Source organism: Argentina anserina, chromosome 7 (assembly GCF_933775445.1).
Source record: "Argentina anserina chromosome 7, drPotAnse1.1, whole genome shotgun sequence".
Classification (NCBI taxonomy): domain Eukaryota; kingdom Viridiplantae; phylum Streptophyta; class Magnoliopsida; order Rosales; family Rosaceae; genus Argentina; species Argentina anserina.
The window spans coordinates 10,338,281-10,357,592 of record NC_065878.1 but is presented as its reverse complement, the minus strand read 5'-3'; the positions used below and the strand labels follow the sequence as shown (position 1 = coordinate 10,357,592).

General features: G+C 36.5%; 2 protein-coding genes across 2 annotated transcripts; both read left to right on the top strand.

Moving 5' to 3' along the window:
• Positions 1 to 856: 856 nt before the first annotated feature.
• Positions 857 to 1,726, top strand: LOC126803179 (PRA1 family protein F2-like). The gene has a single exon (XM_050530947.1). The coding sequence runs from the start codon at positions 902 to 904 to the stop codon at positions 1,484 to 1,486; it is 585 nt and encodes a 194-aa protein (XP_050386904.1). The 5' UTR covers positions 857 to 901; the 3' UTR covers positions 1,487 to 1,726.
• Positions 1,727 to 11,342: 9,616 nt separating this feature from the next.
• Positions 11,343 to 14,559, top strand: LOC126803170 (pentatricopeptide repeat-containing protein At1g02150). The gene is made up of 2 exons (XM_050530934.1): positions 11,343 to 11,754; positions 12,913 to 14,559. Exons 1-2 carry the CDS (start codon positions 11,389 to 11,391, stop codon positions 14,170 to 14,172), a joined length of 1,626 nt encoding a protein of 541 aa, XP_050386891.1. The 5' UTR covers positions 11,343 to 11,388; the 3' UTR covers positions 14,173 to 14,559.
• Positions 14,560 to 19,312: the final 4,753 nt, after the last annotated feature.

Sequence of the window (19,312 nt, the reverse complement as noted above, 5' to 3'; positions counted from 1 at the left end):
GGCACGTGCGAAAATGTTAGTTTAAATTAAGATTACATTTAGTTATGAATGAAGTCGAAATTAAGATAGTTTTGTAATGAAAGAAACATCAGTTTTATTAATAACGAATAACATAAAATAACCAAACAACAACAGGACCTATACTCAAGCTGCCCTATGGGTTGGATTTTGCCTTGTAGAGTCATTATTCTTTTTTGTTTTTTGTTTCCGAAACTCAAGAGTGTTTATCATTGAACGAGATAGGGGAAGATTGTAGCTATACATGATTGAAGTCGTCCATCTTCAATCTCTTCATTACGAGGAAACTTCAATATGGAGGTCAAGATTCATAAAAATAAAGTCGCCTCCGAACTTGATTTTCCATTTCGGAATTGGTCAGAGAGATGTCGCAACTCTCAAATTAATTAATGTGGTTACTCGATCTATAGTCCGAGTGTCGGACGTGGGATAAGGGCAAATGGTGTAACTCTTCACTCAAGTTAGAGGTCACCGATCCTTCAACTCAATGTTTCAAATGCTTCTTGTCAATCTTGTGTAATGTTTGAGACACATTCTAATTAATATAATGTTACTGTAACATGTGATATTCTTTCTCAATTGTTAATTTGGTCTATGTTTCACAAGAGGGCTATTGCAAAATTTGCAAGTTTAATCAATTTTTTCCCTTTTATGTTATTATTTTGGTCAAAATTTACCATCAAAGAAATGTCAAGATGCGAGACTTGCGAGTCGTCCATTGGCTCCAACAGTGAGTCATACATGACACTGATCTTCTCGATCTTCTTCCTCGAGGCATATCTCATTGTTGTTATATAATTCAGCAATTTCAACATGATACATATACCTGAAAACACAATCAAATCTCCAACTCTCCATAGCTTTTGCAAGTCAAGACACCAAAATGGCTAACCATGGCCCCGTGCAAAGGCCATCCACCACCATCTCAACATCCCCACCTCTCCCAACAGCACATCCTCACGAACTAAAAGACTCAACACCAAGAATGAAAATCGAATTCACCCTCTTATTTCCCTTCAACATCCCCAAGTCCCCAGCCTCCCGAATCTTCAGAAACTTGAGTTACTACAGATTGTACTACATACTTTTCATATGGATCATACTCTTCATAACCCTCGTCCCGCAGCGTAAGCTCTCCTTGATCTTTCTGATAGCGATGACGGCTCTGACATGCTCGCTGCTTGCGGTGATGAGGTTAGTACCAGCTGATTCTGTTGTCCTGCAATACAAGATCATCGATAGGAGACTGATTCTGGTGTTGCTGGTAATTGCGACCATGGTTGAGCTCATAGTCACAGAAGCGGCAAAACATCTATTTCTGACTTTGGCTTGTGTGACTCCGGTAATTTTGGTGCATGCGGGTTTTAGGGTTAGAGATGATGTTTGTGTTGAAGAGGAGGCTTCTGCTGCTGGTGAACTCGTTCCATTCGTAAGACATAGTGAACCTAAGGAATCTGATTCCGTGTGATATTTTGATAAAGTCAAAATATTGGTTTTCGGTTGAGAACCAATTTCTATGTAACGAAATGATGAATGATTGAACTGGCTCAATGTCACGATTATTATAAAGCCAGTTGAATGTATTATTTTGTGTATGTGGTTGCATTCAGCAATCAACTTTGAATACTCATGAAATTTGATATATCGGGAGCCAATGTGTTGAAGCAAATTTAGTCAAAGTTATAAACAACACTAGTGGTTCTGACGATATTGAGTGTGGCAAAACATCAATCTATGGTTCTTCTCAGCAAAAAAAAAAAAAAAACTATGATGCAGATTCAATCCCTCTGTTATGTCATCATGCACACGCCCTAAATGACAAGTATAGAGAAAGATCGCCTACTTTACTATATATCATTTGTTACTTACTATTCACCTTGAGGTACTGTTCACAAGCCCATTGAGACTATCCAAGTTTTTCGGACAATTTACGCTGCCACCTCTTTCATAGAAAACTGAATTTTTTGGACATGAAAATGGATTGTATTCTCTCTATGTTCCTCCATTAGTCTTACAATTTCCACCGCTTCATCGTCAACTATGAGGCCAAAAAACCCCATCACTTTATCTCTTCACCCCCAAACTCATTCAGAAACCAATTAAGCTGACTTGTACCTAAGTTTTCAATCTTCAATCTTCTGTCTCCACAACCCATAATCTTCAATCCCCAAAAGTTCACCGCGCTGTCTCCAAATCATGTTTTTTTACGGGTATTCGGAAGCTAAAAATCCTGTCAATGAAGACTCAAAAACTTTTAAGAAACCAAAAAGTCTACGTGAGTGTTCAATCTTGAACCCTCGGTCTCAAAAAACCTACAACTTTCAAATCCCAAAAGTGTTCACGCCATTGGTGCAATCCGAATCGCTGTGGTAATTCCAAATCACTGCTGTAATCCGCCAAAGCCTCTGCTCCCAACTTCCTCTCCCATCATGTTTTGAAAGGTAAAGCTTCAATTTCATTCTCACAATCTACTTTGTTATCCAGGGTGTAGATACCCTTCACTTAAATTTCGCCATGGGGAGCTTAATCATTTGGTTTTTATTAATGCAATTGAACGTTGTTATTGGGGGCAGTGGCGGAACCAGCCATGTATTTCAATGGGGGCAAAATTTCATTGACTCAAATATAGATATATTTCCACAAACAACAATTGTACAAAAAAAAAACAGAGAAGTACGACTAATGTAATTAAGAAAATGAAGAACAAAACATGGACTTTTAAATCCATAATTAAGAGGCTTAACATTAATGTATAATCATTAATCAAAATATATGTCATACAACAACTAATTAATTACTTCTTTGCTCAACTCTTTAACTTGGAAAAACAATGTTCAATAGCACAAAAATATAAAAGAGAGTTAGCAAGGAGCAAAAATAGAGAACATATTAGGAAGAAAAGCATAGTACTTCCATCTCTAATATTGTCCTCTACGAGGTGCCATCTTTTAAAGCGTTGAATAATGGACTCATTGTCATTGGAACTAAATACGTCTTTCTCAAGATATACAACTAAGTTGTCATTCATCCAGTGGTCTCCCATCCGATTGCGTACTCGATTCTTTATAATATTCATGGCTGAAAAAGCTCTTTCAACAGAAGTTGTAGCAACATGAAGTACAAGTGCCAAAGTGATCAGCAAATAAACATAAAGATATGTTTTATGCTTTCTTATCTCAACTAATTTCTTTGCAAGACCAGCAATGCCTTGCGATTCTTGAAACTTGTCATTAGATCGCATATTATCAATATATGTCTCTAATTGACTCTCTAGCAACAACAACTCTAATGTAGAAAAATCTTGAGAATAAAGCTCAGCAAGACGCAATAGGTTTTGCTTATCATAGGTTGTAAATGAATCATTAGGACTGAGACATGTCAAACAATAGAGAAGTTCAGTACTAGCATCATTAAATTGGCTATTTAGCTCTTGAAGTTGGAAATCAATCACTACACAAAAAAAATCAAAGTGATAGTAATGCATATTCGTCATTTCTTGAGCTCTACGCCTTGATTTAAATGGACATACATACTGATAATTCATGTTTGGAACACTGATGTTTTTTTTTCACAAAACATGACAACTTCCTCCAATAAAGAAACCCATCCACTCTCCCTCATAACTTGCAATTTTCTCTTGCACACTTTCACTAAATCCATAGCATTGATTATGTTCTAATCATCTTTTTGTAGAGCTTGAGACAACTAATGAGTGATTCCAAGTATTATTCTCATCAAATGCAAACTAAATACAAAATTAAATGATTGCACCAATTGTAAAGAGATATATGCCTCATGCTTATGCTCAAAACTCCCTTTATCATATCCAATTTCATCTAACACATCAATGATAGAAGAGAACATGACATTAAAGTTTTTAAGAGTACCATAATGTGAGCTCCAAAGTGTATCACATGAACGCTTAATTTCAGTTTCTTGATTGAGTCATTTTCCACTTGTAACTTCCCCAACTTTCAGTGCTTCAATGACTTTGAGAGATTGCTTTGCTCGAAGAATGTCTCGATGTTTAGAAGACGCCCCCAAAATGCTTACAACACTAGATGGACCAATAATATGATGTTTTTTAACTACACCAACAAGAGCCAATTGAAGCTGATGTGCGAAACAATGAACATAAAAGGCACTTGAGTTCTCCTTCAAAATTAGTGTCTTAAGCCCATTAAATTTACCATACATATTACTCGCGCCATCATAACCTCTGCCCCGTAGCATAGAGGTGCTTAATCCATGTTTAGAAAGCAATGCATCTATGACTTTCTTAAGTGATACAACAGTGGTATTCTGTACATGTTCAATGCCTATGAAAGATTCAATCACACAACCATTTTTATCCACATAATAAAAAACAATAGATATTTCTTCCTTTACAGAAACATCCCTGGATTCATCAGCTAGGATAGAGAAAAATGCATTGTCCATATCTCTAACAATAACATTTATGGTTTCAGCAGCTGCAACATTCACTATCTCCTTTTGAATTTTAGGTAATGTTAATTTAGATTCTCAAGAGTATTCTTTAATACAACTGCTCTAACTTCAACATTATGATTAGTAAGAAATTGCAAAAGTTCAAGGAAGTTATCTAGATTGCTTGAATTCTCTGACTCGTTGTGACCACGAAAGGCAAGGTCTTGTTTTAGGAGAAAGCGAATGCAATTAAGTGATGTTTCTAGACGAATTCGATAATCAGCTCAAGATAGACGTACATTCTTATCGACAATGTTCCAAATATGTTGTTTTTCATTCATTAAATCTTCACATTTTCTCACTGCTTGATTGTGGCCACTGTTGTGTGTCTTCCCTACATGATCATGCATTCTCTCTCTTTTTCTTATAGTTTCGGAAGCCAACACTAGTAAAACAATCACCTCTTCCTTGGTCACCAATATTTATTTTGAACAGATAAAAGCACAAGCAAAATGCAGTATCCTTGGAAATTCATTAAACCACTTTCTGTAGAAGCTTTGTTTTCCTGCTCCACATTGTGTTTTCACAATCTCATGATTTTTGGGCTAACAGGGACCTCTTAACAAGTACTCTCTTCGAATCTGATCCCTAAGATCAGGATGATAATTTGAAATTTTGACTCTTAATCAAGGATAAGAAGGAAGCTCCTTCAAATTAATCTATATTCTGCTTTGTTTTGCTCTTTCATTCTGAACAAGAATAGATGATACTTCCCTTATAAAATCGTGATGTTCGTTTATAAAATCTTTCCATCAATCTACTGCAAAATTAAGCCAATGAGCATATTTCCAAAAGGATACGAAGGGTTGGTATGCATATTCATGAATATCTTTACAAAGATTGCAACACTAAACATAGGAAAGTACTTGTATTCGAAAATCCATTAAGAGTTTTCAATTCAACACCTCCCAAGAGAGCAATGACTTTGAAAAGGTTTATAAAAATAGAGGTTGCCTCAATAGTCTTAGACCCAGTTTGGTGTGGCTATGGGAGCTGCTTTTGTGAGCAAAAGCGCTTTGGGGTCTGAAATTAGGTATTTGGTAAAACTAAGAAAATTGATTTTAGGGGAATTAATTCTCCCAACCGCACGTTTTGGAAAAGCAGCCTTCGGGTTGCTTTGAGGCTGCTTTTGCGGGAACCATCTACAAAAAAACGGAGAGTCTTTAATGATTATAAACTTTTTTTCCCTCATCTATTTTCAGAGACATGATTTCATGGAGGAGAGAGTGGTTTGGTGATTTTGGTGTATAAGCCTCTTATCGAATCTTCTATATATCTATTTGGGTCTCATATGAACTTTGAACTTCAACTATTTCATGTGCCATAAAACCAATTTTTCTTTTCTTTTCTTGCCCATAAACCGATGTTAATGGAACCGCAAATAATGTTCATGCTTCTTCTCACTTCATTTTTGATTCCAACGCAGACCCAACTCCAAGTAGAAGCCAAAAATGAAGCTTTTTACCTCCATAGTGATATCTCAAAAAGGGTCTTGATTTTGAAGGAATCTGTGAGAAAACTGTGAGGTTCCCATTTCTGGGGAGTGTTGAAATGGTGGTTTCAAATATCACAATCTAAGAGATTGATGTGGGTGAGTATTATATTAAGCTGGGGGATGATGGGGTTGCTATTATTGCTTCTGATATGACTTGTAATATGAGCATGGATTGGTATTATGAGTATAGTACTTGGGTTGTGCTAGTTGAGGTGAAGGATGAAAGCAATGCTTATGTGAAGGTATGATTGAGTTTTTGCTTGTGAGTTAACTAGTGGGACTGTGATAGTGGAGTTGGTAAAGAAATTGACGTTACTATTGTTATGTAGCTTGTTGATGTTAGAGTTTGAGATAAAGGTTGTGCTTTGTTTACTTTAGATTATCTGATTACTACTTTTATTGGTGTGGTTCGAGAGTTTGTGTGGTTGCTGCCTTTGTTGATAATTCTCATAATCCAACTAGTGATTTCCCTTGTGATCGAAATCAAGGTTCTAAAAATTGAATCTGAGGTGAATATAAATGTATGATTGAACTTTGTTTCTTTAACTAGAGAATTTGATAATAAATATCTAATGAGGTTATCAATCATGGCAGAGAAATGAAACCAAAAATGGGATACCAAATGAGGAATGATGGAAGAGCAGTTGTGCCATTCACGGCATACCCTACGTTTTCTGTCACACTTGTGAGGAAGGAAGATAAGGAGGATTTGGCAGTTCATAGGTTGTCTTTGTTCACCCCTGGTCCCCTGGAATTAAGAATCCAAAAGAAGAAACAACGTATGTTTATTTTAATAATTATAACACTCTAACTAAACACTCAAAATTGTTTTCGGTCTCACAACAATTTTCAAAACAGTTTCCCACACACCTCAATTGTTTCCTCTCGTAACAGTTTTAAAAGCAATTTTGCTCACAGCAGCTTCAAAATCAATTTGCCCACATTACAGCTGTGCCAAATTGGGCCTTACTATGTGTTGGTCAATTCTATATTCTTGTACACCGACCCAACTGGAAAGAATTCAATTATGATCAGTGTAAGCAAAAGGTGAGAAAAAGGATTTTCATAACAATAATCGCATAGTAAAGATGGAACAAATTAACTAAAATCAGAAGAGAAGAGAGGAATCAAATATCACAAGTTAACAACTAGTATGGTAAGATATGAAGAAAGCCTTATTGCTGATGGATGGAACTGCGTTTGCACATATAATAGGAGAGATTGAGGATTGAATAAACTTGATTTAAAATAGGAGAAGAGAAGTAGAACGATTTAGGAGTTGGTGTTTGGGAATTGGGTTTAGGGATTGAACAAGAGTGGAGAAGAGAAAGGGGTTGGACATTTCATCTGTGATCATCTAATTATGGAAGAGAGACTTTTAGCTTTTCCCTTATAGACTTTATTTTATTATTTAAAATGGGAAAGTTGGAGTTAGAGATTTAGAATCGTCAGTGAGGGTGTTGGAGTAAAAGACTACTGAGTTTTTGGGCTTCTTAGGTTAGCTTAAGAAAAAAAACATGAAATATGAGTGGGGGCAGTGACCCTCGCTTGCCCCCCCCCCCCATTCGTTCTGTCTTTAGTTGGGGCGGGGTTTGGATTAATGTTTTAGTTTTTTCGTTTCTTCTCATCAATTGAAGATTTCTATATTCTTATACGGTTTTCTGGTTCAACTGTAAGATTGATTAACTAAGTACTACGATTCAAACTTTCTATATTGACATTCTAGGTGTGTTCTTTACAATTGATCTTAAGTCATTAGACTTTTAGGTGTAGTTTAGTTATTTGATATAAGCTGCTCAATAGTGAGAGTTTATACCTTTGCATAGTGCTTCCGAATTCGACTGTGCCTTGGCAACATTTTGATCAGGATAGAGTAGTCATTACAACAAATGACAATAATTTGATTGTTTTGTTTTACTGTTTTATTATGTGTTTCAATTACACTTATAATTAGTGTGTTTAGCTTTTTAAAATTACAATAGCTTTGCTCTTCATTTCTTGCAAATGAAATAAAAGCTCAACACATCTTATAGTTGCATCTTCATAGATGTAGGTGAACATGGTTCTGGGTTGTGGGTTTTAGATTGATGTTATTAGTTATTAGTTATTAGTTATTATTGAGACAAATGATCTATTCAGTATCAATGATAATGATGAGGGAAATTGTGTGCCTTCTTTGGTTTTGACTTTTGCATCGGTAGAGTGATAGGAAGGTTTCAATTTGAGTTTGTTTAGTATGATCAAATACTATCGGCGCTCTAAATTTAATTGGCCCTTGGTTTGAAATTGTTCAGTTACTCAACCCGTATGTGATTGGATGTAATTGATTGGTCTACACTTTTCTACTTCTATGCAATGTATTGAGGAATGAAAAAATGACAAAGTTGACTTTGTTGCTTTTTTATAATCTACGATGGGTTATAATTTTTCAACATGAACCGAGTAGGTCACATTTGAATGGGAAACAATGTTCTATGTGTATATATTGTTTTTGGTAAGAACAATATGGAGGTTTAAATAGCTTTCTTTCCTTTCGTCATTGACCCCCAACTTGAGAAAGTTCCTCCTAATTTTATTATGTGTACGTCTAATACTTCCAATTGTAGCATTATTAAGCTGAACCATATTAATCAAGATATATTCCTGTTTGGAACTGGGTTATGACTAATGTTATGCTTCTTATTATTTTCTTTCGGTGTCTTACTTTTCTCTAGATGTTTTGTTTTCATTATTGTGTTAATATCAGTATTATTTTACTGATTGCAGGTTTTTTACATTAGGTTTTGTGTTCATATTTACTTGGTTGTATATGTGCTTTGATGAGCAAGGGAACCTACGAAACTGAAGAAATTTTGGTGTTAGTGGCATTTCAGATTAGAAGAGGCAAACGGGCCAAAACTGTGCTCGGGCCGGCCCATTTATTTATCGTACCGGGCTCGGGCTGGGTTGCTTAAATATTAAGCCGGCCCGGCTCACGGCCCAAGCCCATGTCGGACCGGGCCCGTGTCGGGCCAAGAAGCGGCCCGGCCCGGCCCATTAGCATTATATGACACAATTAAAATAAAAAATATTATATATTTTGAATATTTGTTTTATATAACTATTAGAGTAGTAAAATAAATAAAATACTACAACACATTTCATAATCTTATTTTTAAAAACGTTACGTATCTCAAAATAATGACGTTTTATTTAATATTTTAATAATATTTGTCAAATATTGTAGTTAAAATAATGAAATAATCAATAGATTTTAATTTAAAAAGTATAATATTCAAGTTTAATAATGATAATTATTTAAATATTGATATCAATAATATAAAATTATGTGTTTAACGGGCCGACCCATTAATCGTTCTCGGGTCGTGCCGGGCTAAAAACGGGCTCGGGCCGTGTCGGGTACATGGGCCAAAATATATCGACCTGACCCATTATAATAACGGGCTCGGGCCGGGCTGCTAACGGACTCGGGCCTTGCCAGACTGATTTTTAACGTGCCGGGTCCGGGCCGAGCTCGGGCTTTTAGGCCCATTTGCCACCTCTATTTCAGATGCAAATTTTTTGACGTTACTCAAATTAACATGTAATGGACCACTAATCCCTTTTGTGTATATATATATACTAAATATATATATATATATATATACTAAATTATTTTATTTTTTCTCATCAAACTTCAATTTTTATGTTTGGTTTAATTACTTAATTTTTAGCAGTATTACCCCACAGTGAAGCTGGGACACCTTACCTAGTATGTAATTATCTTTCTAGCAGCTGCAACTGATACCACACAGAAACGAAGCTACTTGAACAAGACTTGGCAAGAGCCTATACAACACCCCATTTCTATTAAATTTTATTTAATAGAGAGGCTTCCGGAAATTTGGCAAGAACCTATACAACACCCTATAAAATAAGTTTGGCAGGTGAACCCAACTTCGTCACTCGATTGAAGCATTTCAAGTAGTCAGCGCCCCTCAGTCTCCTTTGAATTGCTTAAAGACCCTTGAGCTGAAACATCTCCCTTTAGACCAAACCAATCTAGACGGCGTTCTTTCTTCTTCTTTGGAACCTCGCACTATTGGGCTCAAAGCTGCTCAACTTGAGGCACTTGAATTTAGAGGCCAGTCAGCAGTGGCGTAGGAAGAAGGGTCAAAATTTGAACAATAAATAACAAACAATCACATATATATATATATATATATATAATATTATTACAATAGTAAGAAATAATATATATATATATAATATTATTACAATGGTAAGAAATAATATATATATATATAATATTATTAAAGTAATTATAAGGGCTTCTCATATAAAAGTCAGTTTCTAAAGACAAAATTATAAACAAATCACGGAAAAGATTGATAATTATAATTAGGGTAAATTTATTATATAGTACCTGAAATATGGTCAATCAAACATTTTAGTACCTAATGTTTCAAATAAAACAGTTTGGTACTTGAAGTTAGATTTTATAGGACATTTTGATACTTATGTTGAATAACGGAAATGTAAAATATACATTTAAATATATTATTGATAAAAAATACAACAAAAAACACGAGTTTTATATGTTTATTATCTTCAAATGTTAATCGTTTTATGCATTTAAGTTAATATATTTTGGTCATTTTGATAACATAAGTCAGTTTTATGTTTATGAAATTCAATTTTTCTCACAAAACTACTCCACGATGTTAAATTTAATTATTTAAAAGTATCATCGTTATAATCAATTTGGCAATAACTAACTATAGTGTTTGTCTCAAAAATGATAAAAGCCATTTTCAGATACTTCCTCATACTCCGAATTCTAGGCTTTGCTCTAGCATAAATTGGGTTTATATATCAGTCATAATTCTTTTAAATATATCACTCATTTTAATTTTGGATAATTGATTTTGGGTTTATATGATTTTTTCATACTAAACTTCAAATTTAATTAACACAGGATTTCAACTTCAAGTTTAATATGAATAACGTTTACAAACAAACCAAATGATGAGTAACATAACTTGAAAACCAATGTGCATATCAAGTGATCTCGTGCATCTTTGTTATATATCTCACTTCCCATCCTCCAATCTCGACTCCACCTGACGTCCTGACCATACTTCTAAATTTGATCGACTCAATCAACACTCAACAATTTCGGAATTCCTATTACTAATATTTGTTTGTTCTTCCCATTAAAAGACTCTTATTAATTTTTTTTCTTTTAAAAACAAACTAGCAAAAAGGGCGTAGATGTAATTCCCAAAGAGTAGCATCTTCCAACCCAAAACGCAACCAATGAACCAATACCACACACACTCATTTTTCTCCATTTCTCAAAAATCAGGCTAAACTCTCCCTTAAACCCTCCCCCCGCCGCTCAAAAAATGCTCCTCCAAACCTCAACCCACCACCTCAACGCCTCACTCTCCTCCTCCCTCTCCTACTCTCGCCCCCTCCCATCCAAAATCCCAACTCTAACCCTCCCCAAGTCCATAAATTACCAAAGACGCACCATCTCCTCCTCCGTATCTAAAGTCCACAACTACGGCACTGTCGACTACGAGAGACGACCCATCGTCAAATGGAACGCGATATACCGCAAGATATCGCTGCTGGCCGACGACCCGGAGCTGAACTCGTCGAGTGTTTTGAACCAGTGGGAGAAGGAGGGCAAGAAGTTAAGCAAGTGGGAGCTTTCGAGGGTTATTAAGGAGTTGAGGAAGTACAAGCGCTATGCTAGAGCTCTCGAGGTAAGTAGTTCAAGTATTTAGTAGGTTTTGGTTGTTGGGTATGTCGTGTTTTTTCGGTTCAGTTCGTTTAGTTTGTGGGGACAGGTTTGTGTTTTGTTTGGAATGGTTTTTTTTTTTTGGTGTTTTGGGACTTTGATCAGTTAAGTTGATCACATTGGGTTTTTGTTTTGTGTTAAAGGGTGTGCCTTGGTTGATGGGTATGTGCTGCTACGTGGTGTTTGAATTGTATATTGCTTTTGTCGTTCTTGATGTGGTTGTTATGGCTCAATTAGCTTAAGAGCATTATGGGTTTCAGCTTTTGGTTCGGTATGTTTATTTTACTCAGAATGCTTTTGTAGATTGACTCAATAGTGTTTGGATTTATTTAAACTAGAATGCAGCTGTCTTAGCATACAAACTTGCAAATTATCAATGTTGGCATGTAGCAATGTTAATGTGATTGTGAGATTATTTTGTTAAATGTTCTTCCATCAATGACCGATTCTGCAGCACTGAATATGACCTTTACACTTTTCTGATTGTATTTTAGTAAGTCTTTTCCATGATGGTTTAGTTTCCTAAGTCAAGCCCTCAGCTTTTCTAAGGCCTGATTTGTAGCCAGGTTCAGAATGATTTTATACCCTAGTAACTGGCCTACCATATTGGATGCTCTGCAATCTAATGTTAATCCTGTTGGGTGGATCTTACTTGACTGGCAGTGTAAGAAATTTTTTTATCAGATAAGTGTCTAACTATATTCTAAAATCTAGTAAAGAGAAATAGGATTTCCATGGTGTGCATAATTTTTTCACTGTTAAATAAGAGGAACAAAAAGGTAATGCAGCTTGTCAGATGTTATTGATGCTTATGTTGTAAAAAGTGATCGACCTCTATGTAAGCAACTTGATCAATTGCAACATGGGTTAGCTGTAGTAGAATTTGGTACTGAGATTGTCTAGAAGTATGCACACTGGAAACAAACATTATCACGTAAGGATAAAACTTGATATTGTTTGTAAGGAAAACATTAAGACTCCTTTTGTGAATGTGCCTAATGGTTTGCTCTTTAAATTGGTTGCAATCTCAAGATCATCTTTCCATTTTAGTAGGCCATGTGTCCATTATATCTTTCATCCGTTTTCCATCGAGTTACATTTGACATTCCCATGCATTCCGCAGGTGTATGATTGGATGATCAACAGAGCAGAGAGGTTTAGGTTTTCCAGTAGTGATGCTGCAATTCAATTAGATCTTGTTGCTAAAGTTCGGGGTGTTTCTAGTGCGGAAAATTACTTCCTGAGCTTGCCAGATAATCTGAAGGACAGGAGAATATATGGGGCTCTGCTCAATGCCTACGTTCGGGCTAAAATGCAAGAAAAAGCAGAGGCTTTGTTGGATAAAATGAGAAGTAAAGGTCATGCATTGCATGCGCTTCCATATAATGTGATGATGACACTTTATATGAACCTCAAAGAGTATGAGAAAGTGGAATCTATTGTTTCTGAAATGATGGAGAAAACCATTCAGCTAGATATATACTCATACAATATCTGGCTATCATCTAGAGGATCTCAGGGATCTGCAGAACGAATGGAACAGGTTTTTGAACAGATGAAGTTGGACAGAACCATTAATCCCAACTGGACCACATTCAGCACTATGGCTACAATGTACATCAAGATGGGACTGTTTGAAAAGGCTGAAGCTTGTCTTAAAAAAGTTGAGAGTAGAATCACAGGTCGGGATCGGATTCCGTACCATTATCTTTTAAGCCTTTATGGCAGTGTTGGTAATAAAAATGAGATATATCGGGTATGGAATGTGTACAAATCAAGTTTTCCCAGTATCCCGAATTTGGGCTACCATGCTGCCATTGCTTCTCTAATCAGAGTAGGTGATGTGGAAGGGGCAGAAAAGATTTTTGAGGAATGGCTGCCAGTCAAGCCGACTTATGACCCTAGAATTGCCAACCTTTTCATTGTTTCTTACATAGAAGAAGGGGATTTTGATAAAGCCCAGAGTTTCTTTGACAACATGGTTGAAGCAGGAGGAAAACCTAATTCTAGTACCTGGGAGGCCCTTGCTGAAGGGCATATTGCAGAGAAGAGAATCTCTGAGGCATTATCCTGCTGGAAAGAAGCTTTTTCGGCTGAGGGTTCAAAGAGTTGGAGACCAAAGCCCATTAATGTGACTACCTTCTTTGAATTCTGCGAGCAAGAAGGCGATCTAAGAAGCAAAGAGGTTTTCTTGGGATTGTTGAGGCAGTCAGGATATCTCGAAAATAAGACATATGCATTACTTGTAGGCTTATCCAATGAAGAATCTAGTGATAATGATCTCTCATTAGAGAAAGATATGACCAACGATAACCAGGACGCTGATGAGAAGTCAGATGATGGGTCTGATATGCTCTTGAATCAGTTGCAGAGTACCATGTGATCCTTTATTCAAGGTGCAGGTAAGTTTTTTGCAGAAATGGCATCTTTTAAGTTTCAGAAGGCTTCCTACCTTGCATGGTAGTGATGAGTGCCATGCCCACAACTGCCTGTAGTAGCTGCATATATTGATAAGTACAATTAGCTGAATATCTGAAGGGCATTTACACCTCTGCGCTGCTCTGCTCTGCACTGCCGAGTAACATCCGGGTAATATGTGGGTCTGCATGTAAATCTTTATGTAGTTTGATTAGCTTAGGACCACAGTTTTCAGTTGTTTATGTTGACCTAACGTAAAAGAACGAAACATGAGTGGTGGGAGCATACATAAAAGCATAATAATTTCTTCCATTTTACGTTCTCCTTTCTAGTTTTGTGAATTCACATGAATGAGTTGCAAAAAACTTGTTGTTTTCTATTATGCATTCAGAGTTTATACGTCATAAACTCATCTAGCTATGCAAGCACATCATCCCAATTCATTTTTGTAATTTCTACTGATAGTAAAGATCATTTAGGTATTTCATTTGGAATAAGTGCTTTTTAGTGGGTGCAATAATCGCTAGATTTGAACTACAGATTGAGCATTTGCTTAGAGGAGATGAGAAGTTTAGAACATTAGATTAGGGGAATGCAGAGCTCTTCAGGTGTGGACATCCCGATTCCGGCGATGGCATGCCGCAACGGCGCGGTGGACCAGTACAGCCGCACTACCCACCTCCCGGCGATCTTGTCTATGCCGGCCAGATCTTCATCGACGACCCGCGGTGGTCGAAATCTGCAAAAATCAAATTTCTGGGTAGATTCTGGCGATTTCGTGATTCCGGCCGCCATGGGTCGCTTATGGAGCTCCGGCCGGCACAAACGGGACCGCCGGGAGGTGTGGAGTGCGGCTGTCGTGGTCCACCCCGCCGTTGCAGGCCGCCGTCGCCGGAAACGCCAAATTTGTACGGTCGGTACAGACGTCCGCACCTGAAAATTCTCCTAGGGGAATGATCGATTATCTTGCTCCATCCTCCAAAAAAGAACAAACTGTAGCAAAACTGGAGACTAGAGCTTTAATATATAAGGTATAGTTTAATCCTGATGGCTTTACGTTTTGCTCAAAATGATTAATGACAACGGATAGGAAGGAGCTTCAAACTAGGGTGGGCATAAAAAACGGAAATCTCGATCCCGTCCCGAAATTCGTAAGGACGGGACGGGACGGAGGTCTAAAAACGTTCATCCCGTTCCGATCCCGTCCCGCTTCATAATAGTGGGACGGGACGTGGGACAAATAATTTTTATCCCGCTTCGTCCCGTCCCGTCCCACCTTTAATGAAAACTTAAAAATTCTTATATATTTGTATCAAAATGAAACTAATTTATGTTCTTAATAACTCCAAAATTATATCAACTCAAATAATAATGGTAAATTATAATATTTTGAACATAATATGCATTTTTTTTAAATTTCATTATTGAATGTTACTTTTTTATGAAAAAAATAAAAATATAGGTTTTTATTTAACTTAAGAGGAAAGTGGGATTTGTCTCGTCCCGTCCCGATCCCGTCCCGTCCCAACCGAGATTAATCCCAAGTGAGATACATTTTTAAAAACCTTTGTCCCGTTCCGATTCAAAAAAGTGAAACGAGACGTGGGATGAGCCCCGTCCCTTACCATCCCGTCCCGTGCCCACTCCTACTTCAAACTCTGCTTTTCGCCTCATTTTCTAAAGCAGTAGCGTGTAATTTTCTATGATAGTACTATTTTGAGTATTTTCGATCTCAAAGACATGAGATGGATGAACAATTGCTCATCTTGTACATCGACCAAGGGATAGACGTATGGAAGTCTCCTATATGTCGGATACATATACGTCGTCCTCATGTTGTAGTTCCGTTTTTGCCTGAGGTGTCTACTGCCTACTGGAGAGATCACTCAGGCGATGGCTGCCTGAAGATGCCAAATGGAGTAATTAATCTTAGATGCCATGAACCATTGAAAACACATGCTGGTTATCTTTATGTTCATTCAAAAGTGATTTGATTTTCTACTAAATCTCTTTCAATTGGAGATACGTGAATGGCTTAGCACAAGAAATCTCTCCTCTTCTAGCTAAACTCCATGGATAGTACGTTAAACATTGGCTTAACGTGATTCCCTGGTTAAGTAAAACATTTGGGCATATCTCAATGAATCGATTTGGTATAATTTAATCAACCAATCAATGGATGTCCAAAACTTAGGCTTAGAACAAGGAGAGGTGAAGATTTTTATTTCCAATTTTTTAGTGTCAATCCTTCTTATTTTTTTCATTTCATCTTCCATAGCAACATGGAATGGTGTCTTATTCAATTAAAAGTTAGAGGAGACCCACTAGCATGAACTAAAAATTGAAGAACATGTGGGGGGTGGTCCATAATTTCCTCCATCTCATATTCAAATTATTCCGAAACTCTTTGTAATAGTATGTGGTATCAAATCATGCAAATCTACAAGGTACGTGCTTTATGTTTATGTTTTGTTTTGTTTTCGTCAATTCTCGAAGGCGGGGAGAAAGGAGTTCTGAAGGGGATCACATGAACAGCACATGCATGCAACAGAGACAAGCCTCTGAATCTTGATCACAATTCAAATGCGCCGATTTGTTGCTCTCACTCAAACCAAACATGTTTTGCTTCTCTCATGCTTCACGCCTCCATTTCCAATTCACTTATTGCTGAATAGCAGAAGCTATTTCGAAATAAAATCATGTCAATGAGTATAGTAAGATATTTTCGTGATTGGTATAGTAACATTAAGCTACAACTTTGAGGACGGAGGCAAGTGGTGCAACTCTACCGACAAATTTATATCGATCAATTAATGTACCGATATATAAAGTAAACTTATTAGTTTGGTATAAAAAAAGACGTACCCTATCGGTAAATTTAGGGTAATCGATCTTTAATTAGTTTACTGATACATGCATGAAGTCATTTACCTCTAAATCAACCAGTATACTTAATGTATATATACTCCCCATTGCGTCCCCAATATATATCATAGTATATGTTTAACATTAGAGATCCGGCATAATGTGTGACAGAAGAGTTATAAACATAAATTTAATTGTTACTTAGGAGTTAGGACAGAGGTGTATATGGCAATGAACTTATGATATGCCAGAGCATGAGAAGTAGAGATTGTCTGCTGCCTACCGATATATTTGCTGGAGCAGGCTTGGATTCTATATGCAGATTGCATTAACCTTGAACCAGATAGAGAATAACAAACTTCAATGATGATACTGATGAAATCTATACTGTAAAAGCATCTATTTTTTTAATCTCTCTTCTCTTTTGTCCTATATTACCAGAACGGCATATTCCTGAGTGGCCTGCATGGACTTTTTTTCGATAATTTCCTTGTTTTTTTGAATTTGATCTCACCCTAATTGCGATTTAGAGATATTATCTAGTTTGCCAACTTTGCTCACCAGCTATCTATACTAGATCGAGATCGAGGGCGCCCTTAGGTTTTGGGTTCAATGGGAATAATGGTTTGTTGGATTCAAAAGAATGTATTTGGATTTTAGCTATTTGGTAATTATTTGGATAAGAAGAACCCTAAAATAAATAAACACATCGAACCCTTAAGCCAGGATTTTAATATCACCGGCGACCGGCTATGATTTCACACTTTTGAGTTTTGACAATCCCCATGCTATTATTATTTTTTAAATCATAGGTGGGCTCGATATCTCAATTTTCTTGTTACGGAAGAGCTAATATCGCATAATCTTTTTATTCTTTTTATTAGGTACTTATGGGTACGAATGACTAAATGTCACTCGGTCTCCCAAACCCTCCGTAGACGCACCTGACTTGAAATTGTTTGATTTACCACCGCCGGTCGGCTAACTTTTACTGTACACTCCTGACGTCCCAGTACCTCAATTCCAAACTTTCCACCCTGTACTTAACTACTTCAACAAGTTTCCTACATTAATTAACTCCCCTAATCACAATTATTCTAGTTTGGATCATACTTTAGATGACTAGGTACAATGAATACCAATCTGTTGTAAGAATGAAATGAAATAATTTTTTTTGAAGCTGAAGTGAAGCTATATGTCTGTTCTAATTTACAACATAATGTTGAAGCAATATGATTATGATGGATGAATCTGTCCAAATCTTGCTCTCTCTACAGACTTTGACATTTTGTTCTTTGGTACCTACTTGATTGACAGATTAATCCCCTCAAACCTCGTGACTATTTTCAGTCACAAGCAACTTATTTATAAATATCTAACTTATTAGTGTTTTCTATAAACTGAAGCTGGTGTTCTGATTTTGCCCACAATAACCCTAACATTGCCTGAAGATCTGCGTCACATGAGCCAATCTTAAGAAACCCAACTCATTATCTCCCTAAATTAGCAAAGTTCAAGTAATATAATGTTTCATATTGCTTGGCACATAAGCAGCATATATATATACTATGAGAAATTATGAATGCTAGTAGACCAGGAGAGCAAATCCATGTTGTCCCTACCAATTGTATAGGAATCCCAACACATGCAAAGATGCAAGATCTCCTTTGATAAAGGGACACCCTACAAATTTACAATCACAAATTCTCACATGTAACCACATGATGGGTATGGGATGCCATCACCATTATCACAGCAAATCACCAGAAAACCCCCCACATTCATTTAAAAGAAAATGACGTAATTGATGGGTGATTAGTGCTGCACTAATTAATCCACCTTACTCTTCCCTCTTTGTGAGGTTTGAAATAGAAAGAGAAACAAAATCATTGCCCAACTCTAAATTCAAGTACATGTTACATGAAAATGAGAAAAAGTCCCAAACCCACTAAACAAATAGGGATCTACAAGTCAGAATTAATTGATCAGGAGGATATTCCAAAAACCTTTCTCTTTGATTGTATAATTTTTTGTTTGGTACAGAGAAAATAATGCTTCATATCCCAAATATTGTACCCAATAACCTGGCTTCGAAATATTGTGTTAGAACTTGGAAGTGTGACATCAATGATGATCAAATACCGAATTCTCATCTTTTTCAATGTCAATATCGTTCTCCTGAAAAATAAACTATTTTTAAAAAGAACACTAATTATAAGAAATAAGAACATACTCGAGCT